The 25723-nt window shown below is 40.9% G+C and overlaps 1 protein-coding gene across 3 annotated transcripts in view; it reads left to right on the forward strand.

The window, feature by feature from the left end:
* The window catches only part of pik3r6 (phosphoinositide-3-kinase regulatory subunit 6), a 30965-nt gene that overhangs the window by 3296 nt on the left and 1946 nt on the right, over window positions 1-25723 (forward strand). Inside the window, exons 1-20 of one of the 3 annotated variants that reach the window (XM_074630518.1) lie at window positions 8169-8280; window positions 10541-10625; window positions 10848-10940; window positions 11449-11540; window positions 12099-12167; window positions 12806-12938; window positions 14355-14424; window positions 14575-14773; window positions 15837-15984; window positions 17150-17236; window positions 19008-19251; window positions 19364-19651; window positions 20835-20934; window positions 21637-21759; window positions 23687-23788; window positions 23940-24042; window positions 24132-24193; window positions 24410-24500; window positions 24615-24676; window positions 24805-24911. In XM_074630518.1, coding sequence (XP_074486619.1) covers window positions 10568-10625; window positions 10848-10940; window positions 11449-11540; window positions 12099-12167; window positions 12806-12938; window positions 14355-14424; window positions 14575-14773; window positions 15837-15984; window positions 17150-17236; window positions 19008-19251; window positions 19364-19651; window positions 20835-20934; window positions 21637-21759; window positions 23687-23788; window positions 23940-24042; window positions 24132-24193; window positions 24410-24500; window positions 24615-24676; window positions 24805-24911 — 2231 coding nt within the window. In that variant the 5' untranslated portion in view covers window positions 8169-8280; window positions 10541-10567. Of the gene's footprint in view, window positions 1-8168; window positions 8281-8356; window positions 8512-10540; window positions 10626-10847; window positions 10941-11448; window positions 11541-12098; window positions 12168-12805; window positions 12939-14354; window positions 14425-14574; window positions 14774-15836; window positions 15985-17149; window positions 17237-19007; window positions 19252-19363; window positions 19652-20834; window positions 20935-21636; window positions 21760-23686; window positions 23789-23939; window positions 24043-24131; window positions 24194-24409; window positions 24501-24614; window positions 24677-24804; window positions 24912-25723 lie in introns of those variants that run through there. The other 2 variants (XM_074630517.1, XM_074630516.1) reach the window with 2 other exon arrangements.

Here is a 25723-nt window from a genome sequence, read left to right on the forward strand (position 1 = left end):
AAGTAATAGCTGTCATAAATCATAGGCTTAACACCCTTTGTAAGAATGATAATGAACACACTAAACACATAAAGCTTCACACAACACAAAACTAAGCCTTTCTTCCTCTTAGTTTACCTTCCAGTAACAGCATCATTGCAGATACAAATTTTTTTTTTTACTGCAAGCATGCACTTCTACCCAATAAGTTAATTGTAGAAGGTTGGCGGCAAGCACAGACTATAAAAAAACAACACTAATGTACCTGTCGCTGCATTCTTGTTGTGTGGAACCACAAATTTGGGATACAGGGTAGAGCTCGGGAGGGATTTAGGTGAAGCAAGAAAGCAGCACGTCAGCGGATTTTGACTGGATTAATCTGCTGCCAATTAAACAAACACACCCCAAAAACAAAACACTCATCCAGCCAAGAAGTTTTCTTAGTACAACTGTAATTTTCAACAAACTTATTATCTACTGTACAGTATGTAGAGAAGTTGGGGTTTTCTCAGTTACATCAGTTACCTTTCGATTGGCATGTAGCAGCCATTGTGTAGGCTTATCTTCAGGCAACCCAGCCATGGGGGTTGTCACTTTGTAGAAAGTATCATGACACTCAGAATTATTTTGTAAGATCGAAGACCTAACACGTTTTAATAGTTTAATAGGAAAGTCAGTGTAACACCTCTTCCTAACTGGACGCGGTGCGAATGTGTTGATGTCCTAACCTGCTCCGTGCGTCAGCAAACAGGCAAAGCAGCGTGTCGCTTGTTTGAAAAAACGCTCGCCCTGGCTCTATTTATGCAAAAGTTTTGCACACCTCTGACCTATTTTCACTGGTCAAAATATGTTCTGGACTACTGTAGGAACATGGCGGCGAGCTCCGTGAAGATATAGATAAACGTCTCATTCTAAGGTAAAGAAAACATAAAAAATCTTATTTTCAGGTGATTATACATTAAAGAAAACATAGTTATTAATATTATATTCCATTTTTGCCAATGGACCCCATAGAAATGCTACGCACTGGACCTTCAAGTTGCCATTTTTTTTTTTTACTATGAAGGCCATTGGGTCAATCTGTGTCACCTCTAAACCTTGTCTAAAAGACAGTGTCAGAGTCCATCGTCTCATCCATGTTTTATTAAAATTAGATCCATAACTGATGAATGGGGAGGGCGTGAGTCATTGAGCCACTCCATCCCATGAGGGTCAACATCATGAGACATGAAACCTTTCTATACAAAGACCTCTCAGTCCTCTACAAAATGTCACCCTCTTAAAAGTAATTTCTGCACCAAGGTCCTTGGAGGGATATTCCAAAAGTGTCTTAACACTAAAATATTATTTGTTGTGAATCAGTAAATCATAAAGTGATGCTGGTAAAGTAAACCCACATGAGTTCAGCAGTGGATCTGACACAAGGAAGTGTTCGGCCTTTGGTTGGTACGCCGAAGTTGGAGAAGCAGTTTGGCAAAAATGGGCAGGTGTTTGAGTTAGCTGGTGGTTGCTGGTTGAAAACTGGTTTCTCGTACCAACCATACCAGAAACGCAGTTAAGCAAACAATCTGTTTCTAATTGTGATTTAAAGAGAAGAAACTGAGCTGACCTGTGACATGCTGTAGATTATGCTGCAGACACTGACAGTAAGGGCTTGTTGAATAGTTCCTCCAGCTGCAGAGGAAAACTACTCAATAAACTCTGTTGTAATCCCTTTTTCCCCTTTGGGCTTTAAGAGAAACAGTTAGTTTAGGGCAGTTAGATCAAACGGACTCCACCATGTCTGCACACTGTCTGTGCTAACACAAAACTTGTATGCCTCAGCTGAGGCTTTGACCACTTCAGCTCAGTCAGATGACCTTATTAATTCAAGTTATCACTAAGTCACTTGACATGATGCCTTATGAACAAAGTGCTCAGCAGAAACCTTCATACCAGGGTTCACAGTCATGCACAAAACCGCTTTACGGTGCACTTTATATCAGTCTGTATTTTAGTTTAGTTTAGGAGCTTTGTAGAGCTGAAATGTTTTCTCAACTAATCGATTAGTTAAAACAAATCTGCAACTATTCTAATAATTGGTTAATTGTTAAGTCTTTTTTTGATTTGTGATTTTGGGCTATACAAATATAATTCACTTGACACCTCTAGACTACATTTGTTTCTTTAGGCAGATGTTGCCCTGTAGTGCTGGGCCCTCGTCGGCCCACACAACTGTTGCTTTTTCCCGGAAAACCTGACACAACATTTTAAATGACAAAGTTATGACAAAACACCCTTAAATCCACATACTGCAGCTCCCTAAATGCAGACAGCCGCAGACTCTCTTCAATTTGAGACGCCACCCGTTTGTTTGTCCTGTGAGGAATAGAAAAACAAATGGCAACACTTCTTGGCAGTCGTGTACCTGTGGGCTCCTTGGAAAGCAGTCTCCAACGTGGCTAAGGCTTTTTCATGCAAAGTGTGTGTGTGTGGGGATCTATTTGTGTTGCTGATCATGTCTATGTGACGCACTTGGTACATCCTGTGCTTGTAGCGGTTGGATCACTTTACACTCAGTGACCTTCTGTGAAAGTTTACCGCCATATTACTGCGTTGTCTCATTATGCCCACAGTGGCTAAATATGGTCTGCTGCGTGGTGAGACTGTCGATCAACAGGAATCCTCACCCGTTTTTTTACTCTTTCCTGGAAACAATGTTTACTTTTCCACTTAGGTCAGTTGCAGAATATCCAGAATATTTGGTCAGAGAATGTGTCAAATGTTGCGGATGAACTGTGTCCTGTGCTTTGCTGGGGGCTCACTGTATGGAAGTTTTATTGGACTTTAATAGTTGTAATCCACAGAAGACAATCCACAAATATTTCACCATCCTCAAACATGTATTTTTGTATTTGCGTTGTATACGCATTTGTGCATCTATTTGTACACGTGGAATGATATTTGCGCATTTATGGATCGCTTCCTGTCGGTCTTTGGGCCACGTGACATTTGTAACCTCCCTCCTGTATGTTTAAGTAATTTTGTCCAATTCATACTGCAGCAGATCTGTAGAAACAATCTGTAAGATCTGCTGCAGTATGAATTCGCCCTGTGGATGTGACTTTACACAACACAAAACAGAACATACATGTTTGTGGATAGGGAAATGTTTGTGGATCATGGTACACATTAGTGGATTGTGTTCTGTGGATAGCAACTATTAAAGTCCAATAAAAACTTCCATATTACAGAAGCAAAGAGTGAGTTACAGTTTGTATAAGACTTTCAATATGTGGCTTAAATAACAGGAAAATCTGAGATGCATTGCAATTGATTGAACAGGTACACAAACAGCATGGATGCCTCAAATGTACTATAGCAGTTTCTTACAAAACAAGCAAACAAAATATTTGAAACAAACACAAAATTACCAGCTTCCTTCCCAAGATTTCTTCATAAACCGGCGAGGAGTTGTAAACCAAAGTCACAACAGCAGTAGACGACTAAACAGTCTGTACCTGTCCTTCTATATAACAAAACAATATTCTATTTGATTCAGTAAGAGTTTGAGTGAAAACATAAATCATTCATACTCAGTGTTCCCCCACAGCTCTCAGCTGGTTTTCCACAGGCTTTCTGTCTTAGGCCGCAGCTGTATCTATGGTAACAATGCCGTCTTTGTTTGGAGCTGTTTTTATCCGCGATAAGAATGGATTTAGAAGTATTTCATGCATAAAGAATGAATCTATTCACCATTCCAAAACGCTGATGGACATCTCTGCAGTAAAGGGGTCATGCACAGGTTACACTGTCAGTGCAAAGATCAAAGAAAGCAGAAAAACGGTTTCAAATTGATTTATAATAGTTTTTGAGCTACAGACGAATCAGTAGTGTGTAAATCAGTGGTTGGAGTTGCATGTGCACTAAATTGCATGGATCTTGTGCATAAAGCTCTCATGTGTTTGCATCTCCATTTGTGTTTCAATATAGTATTTGTTCAACTGACTCATGTTGCCTAATCCAAAATGCCACATCCTCGGCTGACCCCTAATGGACCGATTAACCCAGTTTTCACCACCAAAGACCCCACAGAAGGGTTCATAACACACACACATACACGCACACACATACACACACACACACATACACACACACACACACACACACACACACACACGCGCGCCTTCTCTGGAAACCCCTTTGCATATCTACCTCTTCCTATCTGTCTTCCTCTTGCCTGATGGATTTAGCACACTACCCCCAGCAGCAATACATCTTCACCCTGTCCACTCACATCTGTTACTAGGACGTTGTATTTACACCAACTCCTCCATTCAATGAATTTTTGTTAGTTTTTTATGACATATTCACCTGTTTGTTGCAAATTTGGGGCATTTTTGCATGCAATGTTTGCAGACCCTGAGGAGGAAATAATTCCTGGTCAGTCAGGCTCGGCAGGTTTACAGACACACACACACACACACACACACACACACACACACACAGACACACATTCACCGGTACAGGACTTCCTCATATTGTCCACAGCATGTTGATGCAGGAAATCTCTTTGATTGATATCCCCCGTTGCTCACACTGAATGAAAACGTCTCAGGGGTGTCTTTGCAACTGTTGAATGCGAGTGTGCGTTTCTGCATTGAGTCTTTGCATGGTTAGAATCAAAGATGACAAACTGTCTGTTGGCTATACAGCAAGATGATTTAGTTGGTTTGACTGATTTATAGCTCAAATGTAAACTCTTCCTGAGATGCTCCATGGATATAAGATACTTTTTTTTCTCTCCACATTTGCACAGTGTCATATTTGCTATCTCCTTGAGAAAGAGGAAAAACAGATATGAGGAATTTCATAGTGTTGCTTTCACCATAAGCCTCTTAAACACAATGCACACACAGTTCACTTCCACACTTGAACTTTCCCATCAGGAAATTCAAGCGGTGTCACTCTGTACTTTCTCTGCAGGTGCTTTCCTTGCTCTTCCACTTTGACCATGTCTACATGTAAGAGACGGTGAGGCCCATCTGGTCTAAGACACACCATGGGGATTTCCAATCAAGCAAACGCACAAACCCACCAACCCTGAGGCTCTACATATGAACGCACTTCCACACGCCGCTGTCAGGTCCTTCCTGTTTTCTCTAGATATCTGCAGCGTGCCTGAGCGGAAATGAGTACTCCTGTTTTCTGTTCGGCCGCATTGTTTGAGACTTCAGCCGACCGCTACGACGCACCGCGACGGCTGCCCGCTGCCCGCATGAGGAAGGTGTACATATGTGTATCATAAACGAAACTCGGATTGGGAACTGATTCACATTAACCGTAAAATGTCAACAGTCATAGGGGAAGTTTGTTTCACTGGCATGTGGCCTTGGCATATGTACTGTAATAGCATTTCAGCTTGTGGTCTATTCATTAGCACTTTTCAGGGCCATTTGGCAGAAACAATGTGTACAAATCAAGGAATGAATGTTGTTGTCCCTACCTGACCACTCGTGGTTTGTTAAAATGATGCAAGAGGATGTCACTGAATGATGCACAGTGGTTAAGTCCAAACAGATAAGGAAATGTGTCAAAGGATTGACTCAGATTGGTGATATTTGGAGCCGTGATCTCTCATGCACTGTGTGTTGATTTATACGGTGCAAGAGTATTTGTGCGTTTTATATCTGTCTTTGCTTCTGTGTGCAGCTGAGGCGTTAAGTGCTTTTTGTTAGTACAGTAAATCACATTCCTCTCACCTCAGTGTCCACATATACAGTGTGTTTAACTTGGTTTTGTTTGATTACTTAATGTTTTAACAGTTAAAAGTCAAATTCCCTCTCTAATCCCTTTAGGTGTTGTTTGTTAGAGCAACTGTGTATTTACGATTCTATAAATGCATTGTGTAAGAAAAGCATGTGGACTTTGAACAAAGTCAAAAACAAACTTAAGTCTTATATTTTCATTCACAGTAATATTAGATTGACAATCAAGAAGCTGTGATGGTGCTTTTTCTATTTTAAGAGGCTTGCTTTTTTTCCCAGAAAACATTCTGCAGACTGGTTTTTCCATGCTAGTAATTTGGACAGGCTGTGAATGATGTGGTGCGTCTATTTTTAAGCTTTTATAAACTCTAATTCTCTCGGTCACTCTGGTTCACTCTCTTTCAACAGCTCCCTGTCTCTGTCTGTCTGTCTAAATATAGAGCGCTGTCTGCCCACTCATTCTGACAGAGAGGAAATGCTGTGTATGTGTCAGCTCCTACAGTGCATTAATAGTTTCCGCTGGAGAGGTAAAAACAGAGTGTTTGCAACATCTGTGTGGGTGAGAGTCCATGCGCGCACATGGATGCTTTTTGCATGCATATGTATGCATAGTGAGTTCTCTATATCTATATACAGTCCAGTATGTTTTTGTGTCTGTGTTTGTATTAGGGCTGCACAATTAATCGAATATCCATTGCGATCACGATTTTGGCTTCCCGCAGTTAAATGAAAATGATCGACTGCGATATTCATCCATCCATCTGCAACCGCTTATCCCGTTAGGGGTCGCGGGGGGGGGCTGGAGCCGATCCCAGCCGACACCGGGCGAAGGCAGGGCACACCCTGGACAGGTCGCCAGTCCATCGCAGGGCTTACACACAGAGACAGACAACCATTCACGCTCACATTCACACCTACGGGCAATTTTAGAGTCCACAATTAACCTAACCTGCATGTCTTTGGACTGTGGGAGGAAACCGGAGTACCCGGAGAAAACCCACGCTAACACGGGGAGAACATGCAAACTCCACACAGAAGGGTCCCAAGCCGGATTCGAACCTGCAACCCTCTAGCTGTGAGGCGCCAGTGCTAACCACTGCACCACCGTGCAGCCTCGACTGCGATATTGACATTTAAAATGCTCCGCTCATAGAAAACTGCACAAATCAAGCGTTTCCTAAACTAACAACTAGAGATGCACCGTCAGTCAGCAGCCGATCGAAGCCGGCCAGTTTTCAACATTGTCACATTCATATATCCAAGACACATATGCAGCCACCACATGATGGTTTTACGTCAGCAGCACAGTCAGTAACGTCTCTCACACACACACACACACACACACACACAGAACATATCGTCGGTGTGGAAGTTCTTCAGTGTGAGTAAAGAAGACATAAAGCTTACTATTTGTTACAACTGCAAGTCCAAAATAAGCCGTGGAGAAACAACCTTAAACATTTGGAACAACTAACTTAATCAGACATTTATTATATTGTAATTCATTCCCATGATGCTGCTCAGAGTGATCACAGTGACCAGCTCGTCTACCGACAACACGGAGCACATTATGGTGCGTTCAAGCTCTACTCCGTAAAAATGAAACAATGGGAAATTATAACCCTATCATGATGCATTCAAATGTAATCTTGTAAAATTAAATTTTTGGTGAGAAACTTGAATAAATCCAGTTGTTTGAAGGAGATGTTTTCACAGCAATAGAGAGGGAAATATGACCTGTTTAACTTCCTAACACTAGCTCTCGGCAGCTTATAATATAAAATTAGAATTATTAATGCCAAGATTTTTTTTAATCAAGCAAATATTTAAATACAAATGTAATCATTTATTTCCTAATCATGCAAATAACCACTATAGATGACAATAACAAAGTAATAGGTTAACATTCAGCACAACATGGAAGTGAAAACAGTGCTCTGTTTATTTAAATGTGAAATTGCAATGAAAATATCTTGTCCCTAAAATCAATGAATAATCGTGATCTCAATACCGATCAAAATAATCGTGATTATTATTTTATCCATAATGGTGCAGCCCTAGTTTGTACGTATAGAAGAAGAAGACAGAAAAAAGAAAATGAAATTATTTTGGAGACATCATGTGCATCACAGACCCCAGATAGAGGACAGAAGATGTGAACAGAGATGTGAGGGCGGGGGGGGAGAATGAAAGAGAGTGAATACACTAGAGGCAACCGGAAACTTGTGGTCAAACAGGCAGCGCTCAGCTGCTGAGGCAGCGCTCTTAACTCGCTGTTTTTCGAAAGCTCTACTTCTCTTAGGGGGATCAAGGTTAATCCATCACACTAAATCCTTTCTTTGTACACATGCGACCTCTGGACTGACCCTCAGTGCAGTGTGTGTGTGTGTGTGTGTGTGTGTGTGTGTGTGTGTGTGTGTGTGTGTGTGTGTGTGTGAGGGAGAAAGAGAAATAAGGAGAATGTCGACATGAAAAAGAGCAAAATGTTGTGAGCCAGAAGTCCAAAAATAGAAATCCAAATCAGCTTTGAGCCAACTACACAGGACCCAAACAGGTTATGACTCTTTTTGACACACTCCAACACCTGCGCATACAAACACTTCGCCCCCCCCTCTTCCTTCTCTCCACCTCCCCCTTCTACTCTGCTGTCCTCACTTGCCTGTGACTTGCTCTCTCGCTCTCTCTGTGTGCCACACACTTGTTAGTTTCGGTACAGAGAGCGTAGTGTGTGTATGTAAAAGACCTGCAGGACTGTTTGATTCGTGCCTGTACAGGATAGGACAAGGTACGTTTATGTAATATTACCTCTACTTTACACCTGTTATGCTTTGACTGGTAAACATTAGCAATTGGAAATGGATATGAGGATGGTTTTGGTGGTTTCGCTGCCTCGTGTGATGCTACAGATGTACGCTTTGACATTTACATTTAATTTAATTTGGTGGCTGAGAAGTTCCATAAAGTGAAAGCATTTGGTTTCTGTTTTGGATGTTTGTTTTCTGTGACTGAGGGTTCTTATGATGCATTTCTGGTGTTTACACTAAGATTATGATCAGCCTCGTGTGCTCTCTATTTGTGCCAAAGCGGTCGTATGAGGATGAATTATGGTCAGTATGTTGAGAGCAGAAAAAAAAAACGTACTGAAGCATGAACGTCTCATCCACTATCCACTATTAATGCTACAGGAAATGCAGTTTCCTGTGGCTATTAGCGCTTAGTGTTTGTTGTGGTTTTGATGGTCTATTCATGTTGGATGTACTCATTTCAACATAAAGGATCTGAAACTAAACGAGCATCATAAGGGGAGATTTTCAAGAAGGTTTAGCCAAATTTCACCATGAAGTTAGTGTCGCGGAGGTTCGAGAGGTGACTCATAAACCTGTGTGGGACCTGAGATAAAGTAAGTGGCTTGAGCGTTGAAGTAGGTTGAAGTTATTTAAACACTTTCTAGTATGTGTTGGTAGGTATGTGTATACGTGTGTGTAGGCGTAAACTTTAAATACTAAACTTTGGATTTAACTAGGGCTGTCAAAGTAGCTCAGTCCATAGGGACTTGGCTTGGGAGCCGGAGGGTTGCCGGTTCAAGTCCCCGCATGGACCAAGTACTGAGTGTGAACTGGTTGCCGGAGAGATGCCAGTTTGCCTCTTGGGCACTGTCGAGATGCCCTTGAGCAAGGCACCAATCCCCCAACTGCTCGGGGCGCCTGTAAGACGCAGCCCCCTTGCTCTGACATCTCTTCATTAATGCATGTGTATGTGTATTTGGGCCTGTGTGTACTATGTACTGTGTGAAAAAATTGATTTTCCCCTCGGGGATCAATAAAGTGCCTTTCTTCTTCTTCTTAACACAAATTCGTTTTAGCGCCACTAATTTCTTTAACGCATTAATGCAATCGATCTTCCGAGGTTGTACCGGGCTCAGTTTTAAAGCTACTGGCATCATATGAAACTAGAAAACCTAAGGAATCCATTGGTACTAATACGAGCTCGCCGCAAAGGAGGTTAAATAACCGTCATGGCCATTTTTAAAGGGGTCCTTTGACCTCTGACCTCAAGATATGTGAATGAAAATGGGTTCTCTGGGTACCCACGAGTCTCCCTTTTACAGACATGCCCACTTTATGATAATCACATGCAGTTTGGGGCAAGTCATAGTCAAGTCAGCACACTGACACACTGACAGCTGTTGTTGTCTGTTAGGCTTGAATTTGCAAGGTTATGATTTGCATATTTTTATGCTAAATGCAGTACCTGTGAGGGTTTCTGGACAATAATTATCATTGGTTTGTGTTGTTAATCGATTTCCAATAATAAATTCATACATACATTTGCATAAAACAAGCATATTTGTCCACTCCCATGTTGGTAAGATTATTAAATACTTGACACAACTCCCCTTAAGGTACATGTAATGTGCGATTAATCACGCTTAATCGTGGACAATCATGCGATTAATCGTGATTAAACATTTTAATCGATTGACAGCCCTAGATTTAACCCTTCAGCAGTAACTTAACTTAACTGGAGGCAATATATTTCACACACAAGTACAAAAGGAGAAACACACAGAGACACATGCAGGTAGAGGTGATATTATTATCGCCTCTGTCTGTGAGCAGAGAGAGTTGGAAATAGCTTCACTCAGTGTTTCTGTGTAACTTTACACTCTGCTGTCAGCAAGCAGACAGAAACAAAAAAGTCATACCTACATTTACTGTCAGCCGCCATAAGTCAGGCAGGCCGCCCACCCACTTAGTGTTTGACCTCAGACATGATTGACACTTCCCGTCTGTGTGTCTTCTTTCTGATTACAGTTAATTGACCCACAATGAATGTGAGACATGACCAACCAGGCCTCCTGGGATAACGTGTGCAGTACGCGCAGCATGGAGCCAACAGGTACATGCAACACACAAACACACACACTGTGTATGCAATGATGCAGATATGTGCAGAAAAATGAATTAACCTCCCCCTCGGATACATGCATGATTACATTTGCAGTCATTTGGTATCATGTCTCTGGCTTTAAAGCTTATTTATTCTGTATTAAATAAATAGAATACATTGTAGTTTTTCATGTTCAGACTTTAACACCCAACCTCTCGACTTTATTGCCAGCCGGCTGCTCCCCCACAGTTCCAGAGGAAGAACTCTACCGCAGGATCCAGGCTGTGCTGCCCAGGCAAACAGACAACCAGCAGCCCTTTGAATGTAGGTACAATAGATCTACTACAACACACTGAAATAAAGTAAAAGTATTACGATTTTTATTTCTCAGCACTGATGTGTGATCTGCTCACACGTAGTATATGAAATCTTACAAACAACATCATCTGATTATATCACAGCAAAAAGAATAACTTCATCATGTAACTAATGCATTCACATTCACAATGGTTCAATAAATCTGGACGTGTGGATTAGACATCAGCTGACTCGATCCTTTGCTGAGGAACTGTGTTTTTCTGTATCCAAAGCAGTTCCACTCCGTAAAACTCCCTGAATAGATATTGACTGAAGCCAGCCTCCTAGTGTTAATCACACTGTGGAACTTTAGCGGTGTCAGCAGTATGAGGGCTGTTCAGTTGTTAGTCATCACATATTTGCGGATTAGCAGTGTAATGGGGAAAGGTGTGACACATCTAACAAGTTTGTGTTAGTACTGTGGAAATTGTGCATCTGTTAATGTGTTGTGTAATGTGTTTATCTGTGTGTGCAGGCATGCTGAGATGGACGCTACACAAGAACGTTCAAAACAGTCCCGCAAACAGCTTATCTCTGGTCAGGGTGCTGATAAAAGAGCTGGAAAAGGTACTTGATCTATGAAGTGGCACTGTTGACAATTTGAAACTCAACTAATTGTTTGAAATGTGAGCACACAAAAGCACCAAATCTTTTAATCCATTTGTGCCCGCAACTGAAATTTTTAATTTCCTTTGGCGGACGTGTTCTCCGGGTTTGCCTAAGCACAAATGTGAGGAATTTTTTAGAATCGATCATAATACTATATCTAGTCATTGGGCACATGGGACTACTGTTTTTAGAATAGACTCCATTATATTTTAGGAAAAAACAGCAGTTCAATGTGCCCAAATACTACATATAGTATGATAAGAAAATGTCAGTATCTCATATCTATGAACTCGCAACAAGTTGAAGATCAAAGATATGCACACATATGCAGTGTAAAAAATATTTAATAAAGACAATGTTAGCGTTTTTCCTAATTTTTCTTTGATTGATAATGGGTTAAGAAGCTGATTATTTTTCTGTCGATCAACTAATCGATTAATCGACTAATCGTTTCAGCTCTAGTAGCAGTGAATGTAGAGCAGAGTGGAGCCCTGACAGTGTGTGTTTTCTCTACAGGCTGAGAGATGGGACTCTCGCAAAATCATCATCCCTCTGCTCCACACGCTGATGTATGCCATCATTCAGGTACAGCATTCCTGCCACATTGTTGCTCTGTGAAAAGCTGCCTCAGACTTGCTTGTTCATACTTTTTTACACTATTTATTGAATGCACATTTGTAGGTATTTTCACTTTATCAGTTTCCAGGGCCGTACTGAGTAGAGAATGTCTGTAATATTACAGTTCTTCTAGTCCTCCTTGGGAGGTGTAACAGATGATATATATGACTGAATATATCTGTTTAGCCTGATTGACAACAGAGGCATAGCCACACTACCTTGTAAGAGAAATCTCCAAATCCCTAGATTTGATGTCAGATCCAGTGTTGCGTTGGTATGCCTGAAAATGACTTGTACATTGTTTTGGCATGCAATGTAGGGAGTTTCAGCACTGCTACTGCAAAAAGTACCTAACAGGACGAGGAGTATGTTTTTTACTATTGGAACAAATGTCAACAAGGAAGTGAACAACTGAAAAGATGGCATGTAGGCCTTTGAATATTGTGTTTCCTCATGTTGGAGCAACGACAATATAATGATTACCATTCCCTAACTGTGAAAGGATAAAGGTGTTTTCCTTACTGGCATTCATTGTAACGTTTGTGTGTGTGTGTGTGTGTGTGTGTGTGTGTGTGTGTGTGTGGGTATTGTTGTTGATAATCCAGACAGCCTACATTCCAGATGAACTGTACAAGCAGGTTTACAACTTTTGCAAGAGACTCCTGACCTACCCTCATCCCTACTGCACCGTAGGCCTCAGCTACACGAGACATATAAAAACGGAACGCTCCATTCCAGGTATTATTTTACTCCCAGCTCTGCATTTCAGTCTAAATTTATAACAAGAGGTGATCGGTTCATTTCCGTCAGGGCTTCAGAACAACCTGCTTGAGGAGCTCCAGCTGCTAAATCAGTTTCACCTTGTCATTAAACACAGTATATAGCCTGTAATTGGTTCAACACTTTTAAATGGTATTCTATTCAATTTGCATTCATAGCTATGCTGTTCATTTTGTGAACTGACCAGATATCACTCTCTCTCCTTCTTACACCTTTCTCTAACAACAATAGGTGTGTTGTGTTCTAGATCAATGGTGACCGCGATATTTATTCATAGGCATGTCATGATGTTGTGATTACATATGCTGTCACCTCCCACAAAGCCCAATCCCTCAGACAGGACAATCAAAACAATAATTATCTATTACTCATTCTGTTTACGTTGGCATTATAACCTACTGTATGTGACGCAACCCAGTTCCAAGGAAGGGCAATAAAAGAAGACAACAAATGTAGCCAAACCTAAGAAACATGAAAGACAGCGGATGCCGCAGATGCATCGGATAAAGTGACTGACTGACAGCAGTTTATACTGCAGACTTTAGCAGCCAGTAAGAGCAGAGCAGCACATTTCTCCCTTGACACTGCAGCAAGAGACTAAAGGACGCAGTGGGCCATTACTCCAAGAAATGACAAATTATGGTTATTGTAATGTCAAGTGAACTATTCATTCATCAAGCATGCGTCAGTTAATCCATGTGAAATAAGATAAGATGAGATAAGATTACACTTCATTGTCACGCAGGGAAATTTGTCTTGGGCTCCAAGCCACTTCATCACACAACATACTAATGTCACAATGTACATACACACATAGAACACAGATCATAAATACACTCACGCACAAATGTGCTTAAATTCACATGTTGAGTGTGAGACAGTTATTTAAAATAATGAAAGCTAATAAAAGACAGTAGATTCAAATACTAAAACCAGGTATAATCATACCAGATAACAAATAATCAAGTTACATTATATTAGTTCCCAATAAAATCATATCATAGGCCTACTTGTTGCTATTTAATTTTTTGATGGAGGACGGAATTAATACATTTTTTTGGCATTGCGAACCGTCTACCTGAAGGCAACACCTCAAATCATCAAAATTCAAAATCTTCTGTGTCTCCTGAGCACAGATCTTTTCATATAAAGCCTGAAGATAGTGATATTCTTTTAAGGCGTGCAAGCTTAGACTTTAACTGTGCTGACAGGTTATCATACCACATCTGTATGCCATATCTAAATACACTCGTTTGATAAAACAGAATCATGAGTTTACTATTTACACCATAGAATCTAAGCCTTTTAAAAAAAATACCTCCTTGCAGGATTTGCAACCACATACTGCCATTAAAATGCCCGTTTGATCCACAGGTCTGATGTACCAGAGGATGGTCACAGCAGAGCAGAGACTAAAAAATGAGCACTATCCCTTCCAGGAGAGGTGAGTCATAAATAAAAAATTTATTATCACATCACTGAGGGTACAATAAAAGCTTTGGGGAATTGAAAATTCATAGGTTTATTATTTCCTCGTACTGCTGCACGTAGTCAATCTGTCCATCACTCAAGTCTGTAATGTGTGTCCCTACAGGATCTTCATTCTGGCCGACCCGGAAGTCCTCTCTGGTTCTGTGGGACAAGTCCTGTTGGGTGAAATTGAGTCGTCGTCTTCGGCTCCGGGCGGATCTCTAAGTCTTCTAGATCACATGTGCAGCGTGGTCCAACACTCCATACAGGCTGCTTTAGGAGCAGAGCAGTGCGACGGGCCCAGACTGGCTCGAGCCCTAAAGGTCAGTGGAACCACACAATACTTATACTTATTGCCTCCTATTTTCTGATCACAGTGACACTGTTATTATGCTCTATCTATTTCCTTGTTCTGTTCAGTTTACTGCCGGCTTGTCTTGCCTGTTTTGCTCTCTGATAATCATTCCTTTATACTCAGAAGGATTTGTAAAGTAAATATGAACGTTTTCCGCATGCTTGAGTTAGAGCCCGGCTTGGAATTCCCCGTGTTTAATAGCTTCCTTAATCATCTTCATCAAATGCGATTTGAATTAACACTTGAATTCTTTTCGATAACAATTATTACCTCAGTATTTGTGCCCTACCAAGGCTCAGTTTAGTGTAGTAAAGTAAGCTGGCTATGACTGACATACAGTATTTGACAATTTATTACTTGACATATTTCTTGCCATTTCTTTTAGCCAACTATCTTAATATACCTGGTGCATTAGCGTTGTTCCATTACAGAGCAATAAGACGTTTTACTTGTAAAATGCACGTCTATGAACGTATATTGCTTTCTTTTCAGTCAAACATCTTCAGGATATAAGTTTAGTATAAACATCATTGCTGCTAGTCTCTTATAATTTTAGCAATATGCCATATTTTTCCCATGTGAATGCAGAATTGAAAGTGCTGACTGTTTCCATTCAAGGGGGAGTGAATGACCTCCATGTACAGTGGAGTTATGTGCATAACCTCCATGGTCACTACATGTAGAGCACGTTGGGAGATTTTATGTGACTGCAAGTACTTAGCAGAATGACTCTCAAGCTTGAGAGTAGTGTTAGCAGGACTTTCCTGGGTTAAAAATAGTTTATAGTCTTGTCCGTATGTACGTGTTATGTGAAACATCCTGAATGAAGGTCTGTTGTCTTTTAGCTGCGTGGTGGAAGTGTCTCCTGGCACCGATCCTAAAGTAACACCTCGCGCAGGACGCACACGAGGGCAGACACACACACATGCGCTACTGACCCCTCACCTCTTTGCTATTAATACAGAGTCTGTATGTGTTGATCTTCCTGTGTGCATGCGAGTTCACCCACGTGTTTGTGTGTTTTGGGACAGGACATGGGTCAAGACGTCGAGTCGCACTTTCAGGAAGTGTTGGCGGCTCTGGAGCAGAGCGTGGAGGAGGGCAGCAGAGGGGAGAGGGGAGCGCTGAAGAGCCGACTTCAGCAGCTGTACGGAAAGATCGTCACCGACACAGACTCAGGTAGGAGCTCTACAGCAAAGCCACGCAAGACAGAGTCTCTCTGAGGCACGGCTGCTCTTTATTAGGCATTAAGCAATGTATTGGTGTAGCTAAACATCAATGAAGGAAGGAGAACCACAAGAACCACAATGACATCTGGTTATGTAACAGACTGGAGTCAAATGGAACAAGGGAAGCAGCAAGAGACGAGATGAGGATGTCACTGTGTTGGATGAAGTTCTAGCAGTCTTGATATCAACGGATGAAAACATTCTAAACATACAAAATGATCTGCATTCAGGTTTCAAAAGTGGCAAATAACATTTCTGAGTGGCAGACAAAAAAAAAAGTACTTGCCTGCCACAGTGGCAGGCAGTGAAAAAAGTTAATTTCAGACCCTGTCTGCATTATTTGCTTTTATTTTTTAAATACTTGCTATTTGGTTGCATTAAATTACATCCACTTCAGTTGTAAAGGCATGATAAATGAGAGATGGATTGTTCGTGCATATATTACACATGAGTCCTATCTTCTGAGTATTTCATCTGATTTCTTATTTGGTATTCTGGGTTGCCATTATCCTGGTTTGCAGTCTGAAAAAAATCAATTCCTCTGATGAGACTCAAAACTAGGGCCTGTTTCAGGAAAGTGATTCGCGAGCGCCACTTATACACAGACACAAAAATTGCACATACATTTATGAGACTTACAGGGCTCTCACTTGCTCATGCATGGGTTGTAAGAATGGCAGTGATTTTGATGAGTAAAACATGTCAAAGTTAATTGGAGTGGGAATTATTTCACTATCTCGCTACATACACCTACTGCTGCTGGCTCTTTCCGTGTCCGCACGAGCCTGACACGCCGGCTGTTGCTGAGATCAAACATGTGCGGTTTCCTCCGTGGCCAAATCAGTCGAGTCAGTCGTCTGTATTTTTATAATTTTCCGGATATCTATTTCCATGACATCCACTCTTTTCCCCGCTCTTATCATGTCAGCGACCCATCCGATGAGCCTGCCCTCTCCTCATCCCAGCTGGGAGACTGAGGGATCGGCAGCAGCGTTCACACACACAGGAAGTTGTGGGGGTGGGGAGGTGTTTTGTTTTGAGTGTCATTGTGACAGTTTTGGTCTCTTCCTATCTCTCTTCCTCCATGTGTGTGTGTGTGTGTACGTGTATTGTAGAGCCATTGTCCAGTGGACGACTGTGTGACTGCCCTCTTCCTAACCCAGAGATGAGCTTCCACCTGTGGACAAAGGATCTGGATATCTGTGAGTGGCTCTGGAAACCGTGGGGGGTCTAGAGGAAGTTATTACTACCAGTCGGCTGAACTGAATTAGGCTGAAAGTGGAATTATTTACTCCAAACTGAAGTGAACCTGGAATAAAGGAAAACTCTTTTGTAATCACAGACAAAGGGTTTTTCCTAAGAGCTGCCTTTTTGCACTGCAACAATCATGCGGGTAGAAAAAGTTTATTCACCAACAGTCGCCTCATTAGATAATTAGCATGAGTTAAATTCAGTGTAGCTCAATAGGGTCACAGAGCTTTTGAAAGTCATTCTGAAATATGTCTGAAATGACTAAAGCGGAAGTACGAGGCAGTTTGAAAAAAAGCTAATTTAACCACACCTGAAGGGTACAGTAGATCGTTCCTCTAGGCCAGATGTTTTCAGAGTGTTTCAGGGGAGGCTCAGTGAATGGAAGTAAAAACAAATATGACATTGGTTATCAAAAGAAGTAGAGTTGCAACGATTAACCAATTAGTTGTCGACTATTAAATTAATAATCAACTATTTAGATAATCGATTAATCAGTTTGAGTAATTTTTTAAGAATTTTTTTTTTTTAAATTCTCTGATTCCAGCTTCATAAATGTGAATATTTTCTGGTTTCTTTACCCCTATATGACAGTAAACTGAATATCTTTGAGTTGTGGACAAAACAAGACATTTGAGGACGTCATCTTAGGCTTTGGGGAAACACTGATCGACTTTTTTCACCATTTTCTGGTATTTTATAGCCCAAACAACTAATCGATTAATGAAAATAATCGTTAGTTGCAGCCCTAAAAAGAAGATCACATAGAATAGCCTAAATGTGTGTGATTCTGAGATAGCCTACAGTAGTTTTGGGGAATTCTTTTTGTTTTTACTACTTTCACAGAGTCAGAAACTAGTAAATGCCTGAGGACAGACCGCTTTTATGTATTTGATGTACTCTGAACTCATGTCAAACAGCAATAACAGACTAAGACTAAGAGGGGGTGAGGGGCGGCTTTTTTCAAAAGCTTCGTCTGAGGCGAGGCCCAGAGTTTCAGACTTTGAAAAACCCTGCACCAGGGTTTATCCGAGCTCAGTTAATGTAACAAACTGATTAACCTGAACAGATTTTAATTGAATCACCGGCACTGTGAAACTGACTGTGACCGAGACATGTGAGCATTCACAGTATGGTCTTTGTTTTTTCCTGTACAGGACGTCGTACAGTAAAGGTGTAAACCATCATACTCTGTGAAAGCTCTGATAGCTACGTGTGATTTTTAAATGAAGAGGATCTTTCCTGTCCTGCATTATATCTTAAATAACATTACTGTAATAGAGCACTGTTTACTGTAAATACAGGATAATGATTATTGCCTTAATGTGCACTATGCAGTGCTGCATATGAAGCATTAAATGCAGAGGGATCACAAGGCAGGCACTGACCAAATGTGCGCACACTCGTGAATAGGTTCCTCAGATGAAAGCAGTGAGGATGTCTTCTTTCCATGTACATGAATTGCAGTTCTTTCCCAGAGGAAGAGCAGACGTGTGTACCCTGCAGCTCCATAACAAAACAGTTACACATAGCAGAAAACTCATGTCTGTGATCGTTTCGTGAGGAGGTATACGTCTGTTTGTGACGTGCAGATGAGATATGACAGCTGGCAGTGAATAAACAGAGAGAGACGATTACTAAAAAGGACTAAGTGTTGTTTTGTCCTGTCTTGCTCCACGTGAGTGTCGACCTCTGACTTACATGTAAATGTTTAAATGTTGACAGGGCGAGAGCTGGCCAAGTGGTTTCGATCCAGCTCCTTGCCAGAGCCGTTCGCCCTCAGCCACGAGCAGGAGGACTTTGAGCTGGGTGAGTCGCCCAACGACCTGATGCCGTCTGACATGACTCGCTTCTCCGTCATGTCCAACGACAGCGGCATCGAAAGAGACCTGCCCCCCGGCGCTGATGCCTCCCTATCGTCATCTCTGGACGCCGCCAGCATGAATGCATCATGGGAACAATGCAAAAGGTAAATCTAGCACCTAGTTAGTTTACATGAAGTACATGCCCACTATATTGCTTTGGTTTCCTAAGCCTTACATCATATTGAGTATGACAGAACAACCTTCTCCTTTTCCCAGTGAGCAAGACTCGTCGAGGCTGTCGCGGCGTGGAGGCATCAAGATGAAATACTCTGTGAAGGACAGCATGGTGCTGATGCAGGACACCCTGGAGGAACACGCAAGCCTCGGAGGAGGAGGAGGTGGAGGTAGGGGAGGAAAAAGAGGGGCGACTCTGCAGAGGCGGGCAGGAAGCAGCGCGATGCATAACCCCTTCCCCAAACAGCAGAGGAACTATACTGCCAGGATAGTCGCCATGGGAGACGACAGGGTGCTTGGCCACCTGGCCAAGGCCTACTACTTCTTCAGGTGAGGGACTCATCAAATCACACGATGATGAAGCTTCTTTGACAGTATTGACAGTTTGACTGCATATTCCTTTTTATATCCCTTTACTGGTGGTTTTGTAGTACAATAATGGAAACTTTATTCTCACAACATCCACTGAGTTCCCACTCTTAAAGGTCCCATATTGTGCTCATTTTCAGGTTCATATGTGTATTTTGTGTTTCTACTAGAACATGTTTACATGCTGTAATGTTAAAAAAAAAACTTTATTTTCCTCATACTGTCTGCCTGAATATACCTGTATTTACCCTCTGTCTGAAACACTCCGTTTTAGCGCATTTCAATGGAATTGCAACGGAATTGCGTTGCTAGGCAACAGTTTGGGTCCACATTTACTTCCTCTTAGCTGATGTTATTTACATACACTACAACAGGAAATAAACGGGGACACATTTAGAATGTTTATGTTTAAAACCGTGTAATGATCTATATATTGTATATTTGTGACATCACAAATGGACAGAAATCCTAACGGCCTTTTTCACAATTTCTGAATACGGGCTGTGTGTATTTCTCCGTATATTGAGTGTTTTGATAGTTTAATAGTATTTATAAAGCACTTAAACCTGCTTTATCATATAGAAGACATGAAAATCTTCCTTTTTACAATATGAGACCTTTAAATTGATGATATGAGATTTTGGAGCATCTTGCTGCTGCTTTTGCATAATGATGAGGACAAATCATTTTCCTTGAAACTATAAGCAATACAGAGTTTAAAAAAATACCCCTCTTTGGCGCAAGAAAAGTGTATACTGTGGATGAAAATATATTTTGGGATAAAAATATTTGCTTGTTATGTTAAATATATGTTTTGATAGGACACCTGTGTATGTAACAAGGATGCCTAACTATAAATGTATGGTGGGAATTATTTTTGTCACAGTAACAGGAAGCTAGAAATGGCATGTTAACATGTAATCCTAAATTACACAAATTTCCTTGTATACTGTCATTTAAGCACTAACAATGCAATTTGATCTGAAGTGGAGGACTATTAAGTCACTATTTTGTCATGTTTGGGAAACTACACAGTACTTCTTCTATTGCTCACGTCATGTTGAAATCCAAAACCTTTTTACTGCTCAGTCGAGCGTGCGCACACACGTTATGCTTCTCACGAATCTATGCCTTGTCTTTGCAGGAAAAGGGAAGCGCGAAGGCTTTTTCTTACAATGAAAGTCAACCTCCAGTTTTACTACATCCCTGTTTGCAGGGCTACAACTCCCGTCTCCTCTATGAAGGTAAGGCCACTTCCTCTAGTCAACTCACCGTCAGCCTGTTATTGTGTGAAAGTCAACACATAACGAGATAAATGGCTTCTATTGTAAAAGAAGATCAGCATCATCAGTATCAGTATTACAATGTTGTCACAATGGGTTTATGTTAAGTAACAATGTAGTGACGCTGCGTGAAAATGCTCCGTAACGAAATGACGACATCCCAAAACATTGATTTTTGGCTTCAATTCACCTGAGAAACTACTGTTTATTTATATTATCAATGCATCATTAAACAAACTTTAAAGGTAATGAAAATGGGATTGAAAGATGTGCAAAATAAATTATACATTTGTTTCTAAAACCTTTTTTTATATATATAGTGTAATTTGTAATTATTGCTCACTTTTTCTTTCTAAGAATCAGTTTTTAGTTCTTTTTATCTGATGTCATTGCGATTACTCTAAAATAAATGTTACTTGTAGAGTGTTTTCTCCACCAAGGACTTCCTTTTTAATATACCTGAGCTGTTTGCCCCTGCTGATCTTTAGAGATGGAGAATTTTTAAATGCAAAATTGACCCTCACAAATTTAATGACAAAGAACTAAAAGAAGTAAAAACATTAGGCAGTAGCCAGAATAAGAAAACCCTCAGGCTCGTCTTGTTCCCTCACTGCTGTTGATTTGATGTATTTGTGGTTCTACTTTCATGTTCCTTTTCTCTAGGAAAACATCCATCAATCCACGGAAAATCCCTGCGCACTTGGTTCCTACTTGAGCATGGTGGACCCGTGGTACAACTCCAACGTCAAGAGTTTAGGCCGCATGATCCCCGAGCTGGCTAAGACGGTACGACACACTTCTATACAAATCTAAAGGAGGCCTATGTGAGATAAAGCCTTGAGGGACTTGTGTGAGACAGAAGAACACTTGATTCTCTTTAGTTTGACATTTTCTCTTCCGCTGTGTTGTAGCTCGTAATGTCTGAATGATATACAGACACTCAATGAAAATATCATCACATTACCGCATCCGATTTCTGCTCAAGTTGAAACAGGAAGTTGCATCACATCTTTTACAGCGAGAAAAATAAATATGTTGATTTCAATAAAACCACAGCTACAGTGAGCTGAACTCAAAGACACATTGACACTGCGCTGACTCCGTAAGCCTTAAACAGGAAATGGAATTATGAATGTTATGAAGATATGCAAAGGAACACCAACGAAATACATGCAGTTGAATGTAATATTATGTAAATGGTATAGCAGTCCAAGAGATTTACTGCTAGAGGTGACTTCTCTTTATGAGAATTATGTGTTGAGTGGTTAAATCCTTCCTGTCCTTCATTTCCTGTAAGTACTGAACTCGATTAAATGAGATTTGTAATGCCACCGTCAGCCCAACAACCGCTATATTGGCACAGGTGCCTTGTAAAACACTTCATTCAAACTCGACAGAAACAAAATAAAACTCAGCAAAACCATCTTGATTAGTCAATCCAACAATCACCAACTCTGTTTTTTTTTCTAAAGAAACCCTTAATTCACGAGTTAGATGTGAAAATATGCTGGCACTACACGCTGTTTTCCACACAGCGGCTCTCATTCGTTCTTTGGAGGCAGATCATTAAATTAGCAAAATAAAATGAGAAAAATCACCGCAGATCGCAGATAGACGATATATTCGTCCAATCGCCAAACACTAACTCAGAGTGTTTTTCTCTAATTCCTGCATCTTCCCCTCTTTTCCAGAATTTATCAAGTTACTAGAAAAAAAAATGGAAAAACATGCATTTTTGAATGATCGAGGTTTACATAGGGTTTTTATTCATAAGGCTTTTCATGAGAAAAACAACAACTTTAAGTCACTTTCTGTTACTTTAGTGACTCTTGTACAAATTACCTATAGGCGATGCCAGGGAGATTTGACAGGGGTTTTCCGGCGGGTCAGGGGAAGAGAAAAAGTCACAGAACGCATCAAAATCCACAGTGTCATGAGCACATTGGTCAACACCTAGGTGCTAGAAAAAAACTAAACAAAACTGTCATCACAAACAAAGCATTATTTGTTTAGGCTACATTTATCAATCAGAGCATTCAATAATCACTCAAAATCAGCTGAATGAGGGGCGTAGAAACAGCTGTTTACCACGGTCTCTCTCTCGTTGAACACCACGATCGGTCGCGACGTGAACACTATGTGATGCTCATTTATGTAACATTAAGTCTATGGAACAAAATACTGTTGATTCATTAGTTGAGCTGTTGGTAATTGGTAGCATTTTTAGTTTGTGATCTCAGAATCTGATGCTGACATGTGCACAAATCTGTATCTGTTGCTTGTGTGCAAGCCCTGTCCGTGGCATTATTGTGTCAAATTTGATGTTGAGGTGTGTGCAGACTTGTGAACCTTACATCTATATCCCTTGAGCTGAATATCTCGCCTTGTGTTTAACACAGAATGACGTTGTTACTGTGGCGGAGTGGGTAGCCTACTGCGTACGTGTGTGTGTGGTCAGAGGTGTTGAAGTAGAAATGAAACTGTGGCGACTGGCACATTTATAGGAAGCGCTCAATTTCAGAGCACCCTCACTGAAAAGTTGAGCAACCCCACCAGCAAAAGAAAGTCTCTGGCGCCTCCACTGCAATTACCAAGCACTGCTGTATTACCTGACAAGCAGTTGACCTTTTACTGACCAAGATGAGTTTTTGGTTACAACCTCATGCAGGCAGGAAGGTTAATTTTACATGACTTTTGTCTTCTCTCGCAACAGACGAGCACAGGGGGGCAAAAAGATCCCTTTGTGTCTGATGTCATTTCCTACTACGTCCGTACCGGCCAGCAGCCTGTCTACTTCACCATCTACTTTGTTAAGGTACTACGATACATTTTGTGCGTCCTTATTTGTTTCTGAGGGCTAAAAGCACAGTGTACTCTCCGATTTAAAGCTACCACAACACAGTTTCAACACAAAAATATTCACTTTTTTCAAATCGTCTTTTTAAAAGTTGTTTGTTTTTCATTAGATCACATTCACCAAAGCGACAAAGGATCCCGTGGAAGACGTGTTTCTCACCCATCTAGAAATAGAGTTTCCTGAGTTCAAACAAGTCTCACCGTCAATTAAAGGTGAATTTGTTTTCTTTGATATTCGTGCACATCCGCCTGTCTGTATCTGTACTCAACCAAGTTTAACATTATGTCTGTCTGTCGAACAGATAAACCGAGGAAGAGCTCTGGGGATGCATGCGGGGCTGTTATCTCGTTGAACTACAGAAAGGTAAGTTGCTTTTTTAGATCCATTATTTCCTTGTTAGATTACTGCCGTGGGAGCTTCACTGTAGCCACATGCCTTATCAGTTACCGGAAGAATTCCTTAGAAATATCTGTTTCAGATTGTGCTGTTTGTTGGCGGGATGCCTTTGTGTGAATGCGAAAACCTGTAACACTTGCATGCTTTGTTTATGTGCGTGTATTTCTATGTGTGTGTGTCCAGGTGACATTAAGTGGCCGAGACGTTGACAAAGGAATCTCAGTCAGGACGTCAGGCGCTCAGATCAATGCTATTCCCTCCAATCAAGCAGAAGGTACAGTATTATCTACCACACTTTGTGTTTCATACTTACTGTATGTTTTTTTTACTATTTCATGACTTTGTTTTTATCTTATGCTCCCTATTTTTCTCTGCCTTCGTCTCATAGATCTGAACTGTTTGACACTGACATTGAATGAATCTCCAGCAAAAACTAAAAACAACACTGTGGTGAGTCTAGGCTCAAATATCTGTAGTGGATTATCCTGACAGAGACTGTTTATGTTAAACCAACTCATAGAATGTAGATTATTTATACTACAATAACTCATTTTATCCTTTTATTTTGAAATTCTCAGGAGTCAAAGATTCGGTCCAGCAACATTAAGATTCGCACTTTGGAGAGTCGAGCTTTCACTGTTAAACTGGACAGAGATGATCGCAGGAGCTACAAAGATGTGCAGAGGTAAGAGAGTCTAACCTAGTAAAGGTCATATAAAGGTTTGGTGTTTCATTGGTTAGAAAAATTATCATTGTTAACAAAGCACTAGAAGAACAAAGAGATCTCCAATTAATTTAGGTCTCTTTAGGGTACCAGCAATGGTGGGTTTAAAAGTTGAGCCCTACAGTTTGTATATAAAATTGCTCTGCCGGGGTCTAGTTTGTGCCACTCCCAGGCAGCATTCTCAGTCTGAGAATTGAAGCCGATGCAGAAGTGCCGTAAACGTGCATTCTTTCTAATAGCCAGCAGGGGGCGACTCCTCTGGTTGCAAAAAGAAGTCTGATTGTATAGAAGTCTATGAGAAAATGAGCCTACTTCTCACTTTATTTATTACCTCAGTGAACATTGTAAACATGAGTTTATGGTCTCAGTCGCTAGTTTCAAGTCTTCTTCAATGCAGCATGATGTTCATTTAGTAAATTATGGTCCCATTTAGAGTCAAATAGACCATAAAGCAGGGTATGCTTTAGGGCGTGGCTACCTTGTGATTGACAGGTCGCTACCACGTCATTGTCCGGTCTGGGAGTTGTCTGTGTTTTCTTTTTACAACTTTAACCCTTTCACAGTGTGTTTTCAGTTCATGAAAGTTAATTATAACCTTTTCGGTCACCTAAAAATGTCTTATTCAGCGTTAGGTTGTGCTTAGCTCCACCCTGTAGTTTCACTTCTGGCTGCAAAAAAGCAAGACGGCGACGGCCAAAATGTCGAAATCGAGGCTTTAAAACCGTAGTTAACAAACAAATGGGTGTCAAGGCTATGGCCACACCTCGACTTGC

This window comes from Sebastes fasciatus, chromosome 3 (genome assembly GCF_043250625.1).
Source record: "Sebastes fasciatus isolate fSebFas1 chromosome 3, fSebFas1.pri, whole genome shotgun sequence".
In the NCBI taxonomy this organism is placed as follows: domain Eukaryota; kingdom Metazoa; phylum Chordata; class Actinopteri; order Perciformes; family Sebastidae; genus Sebastes; species Sebastes fasciatus.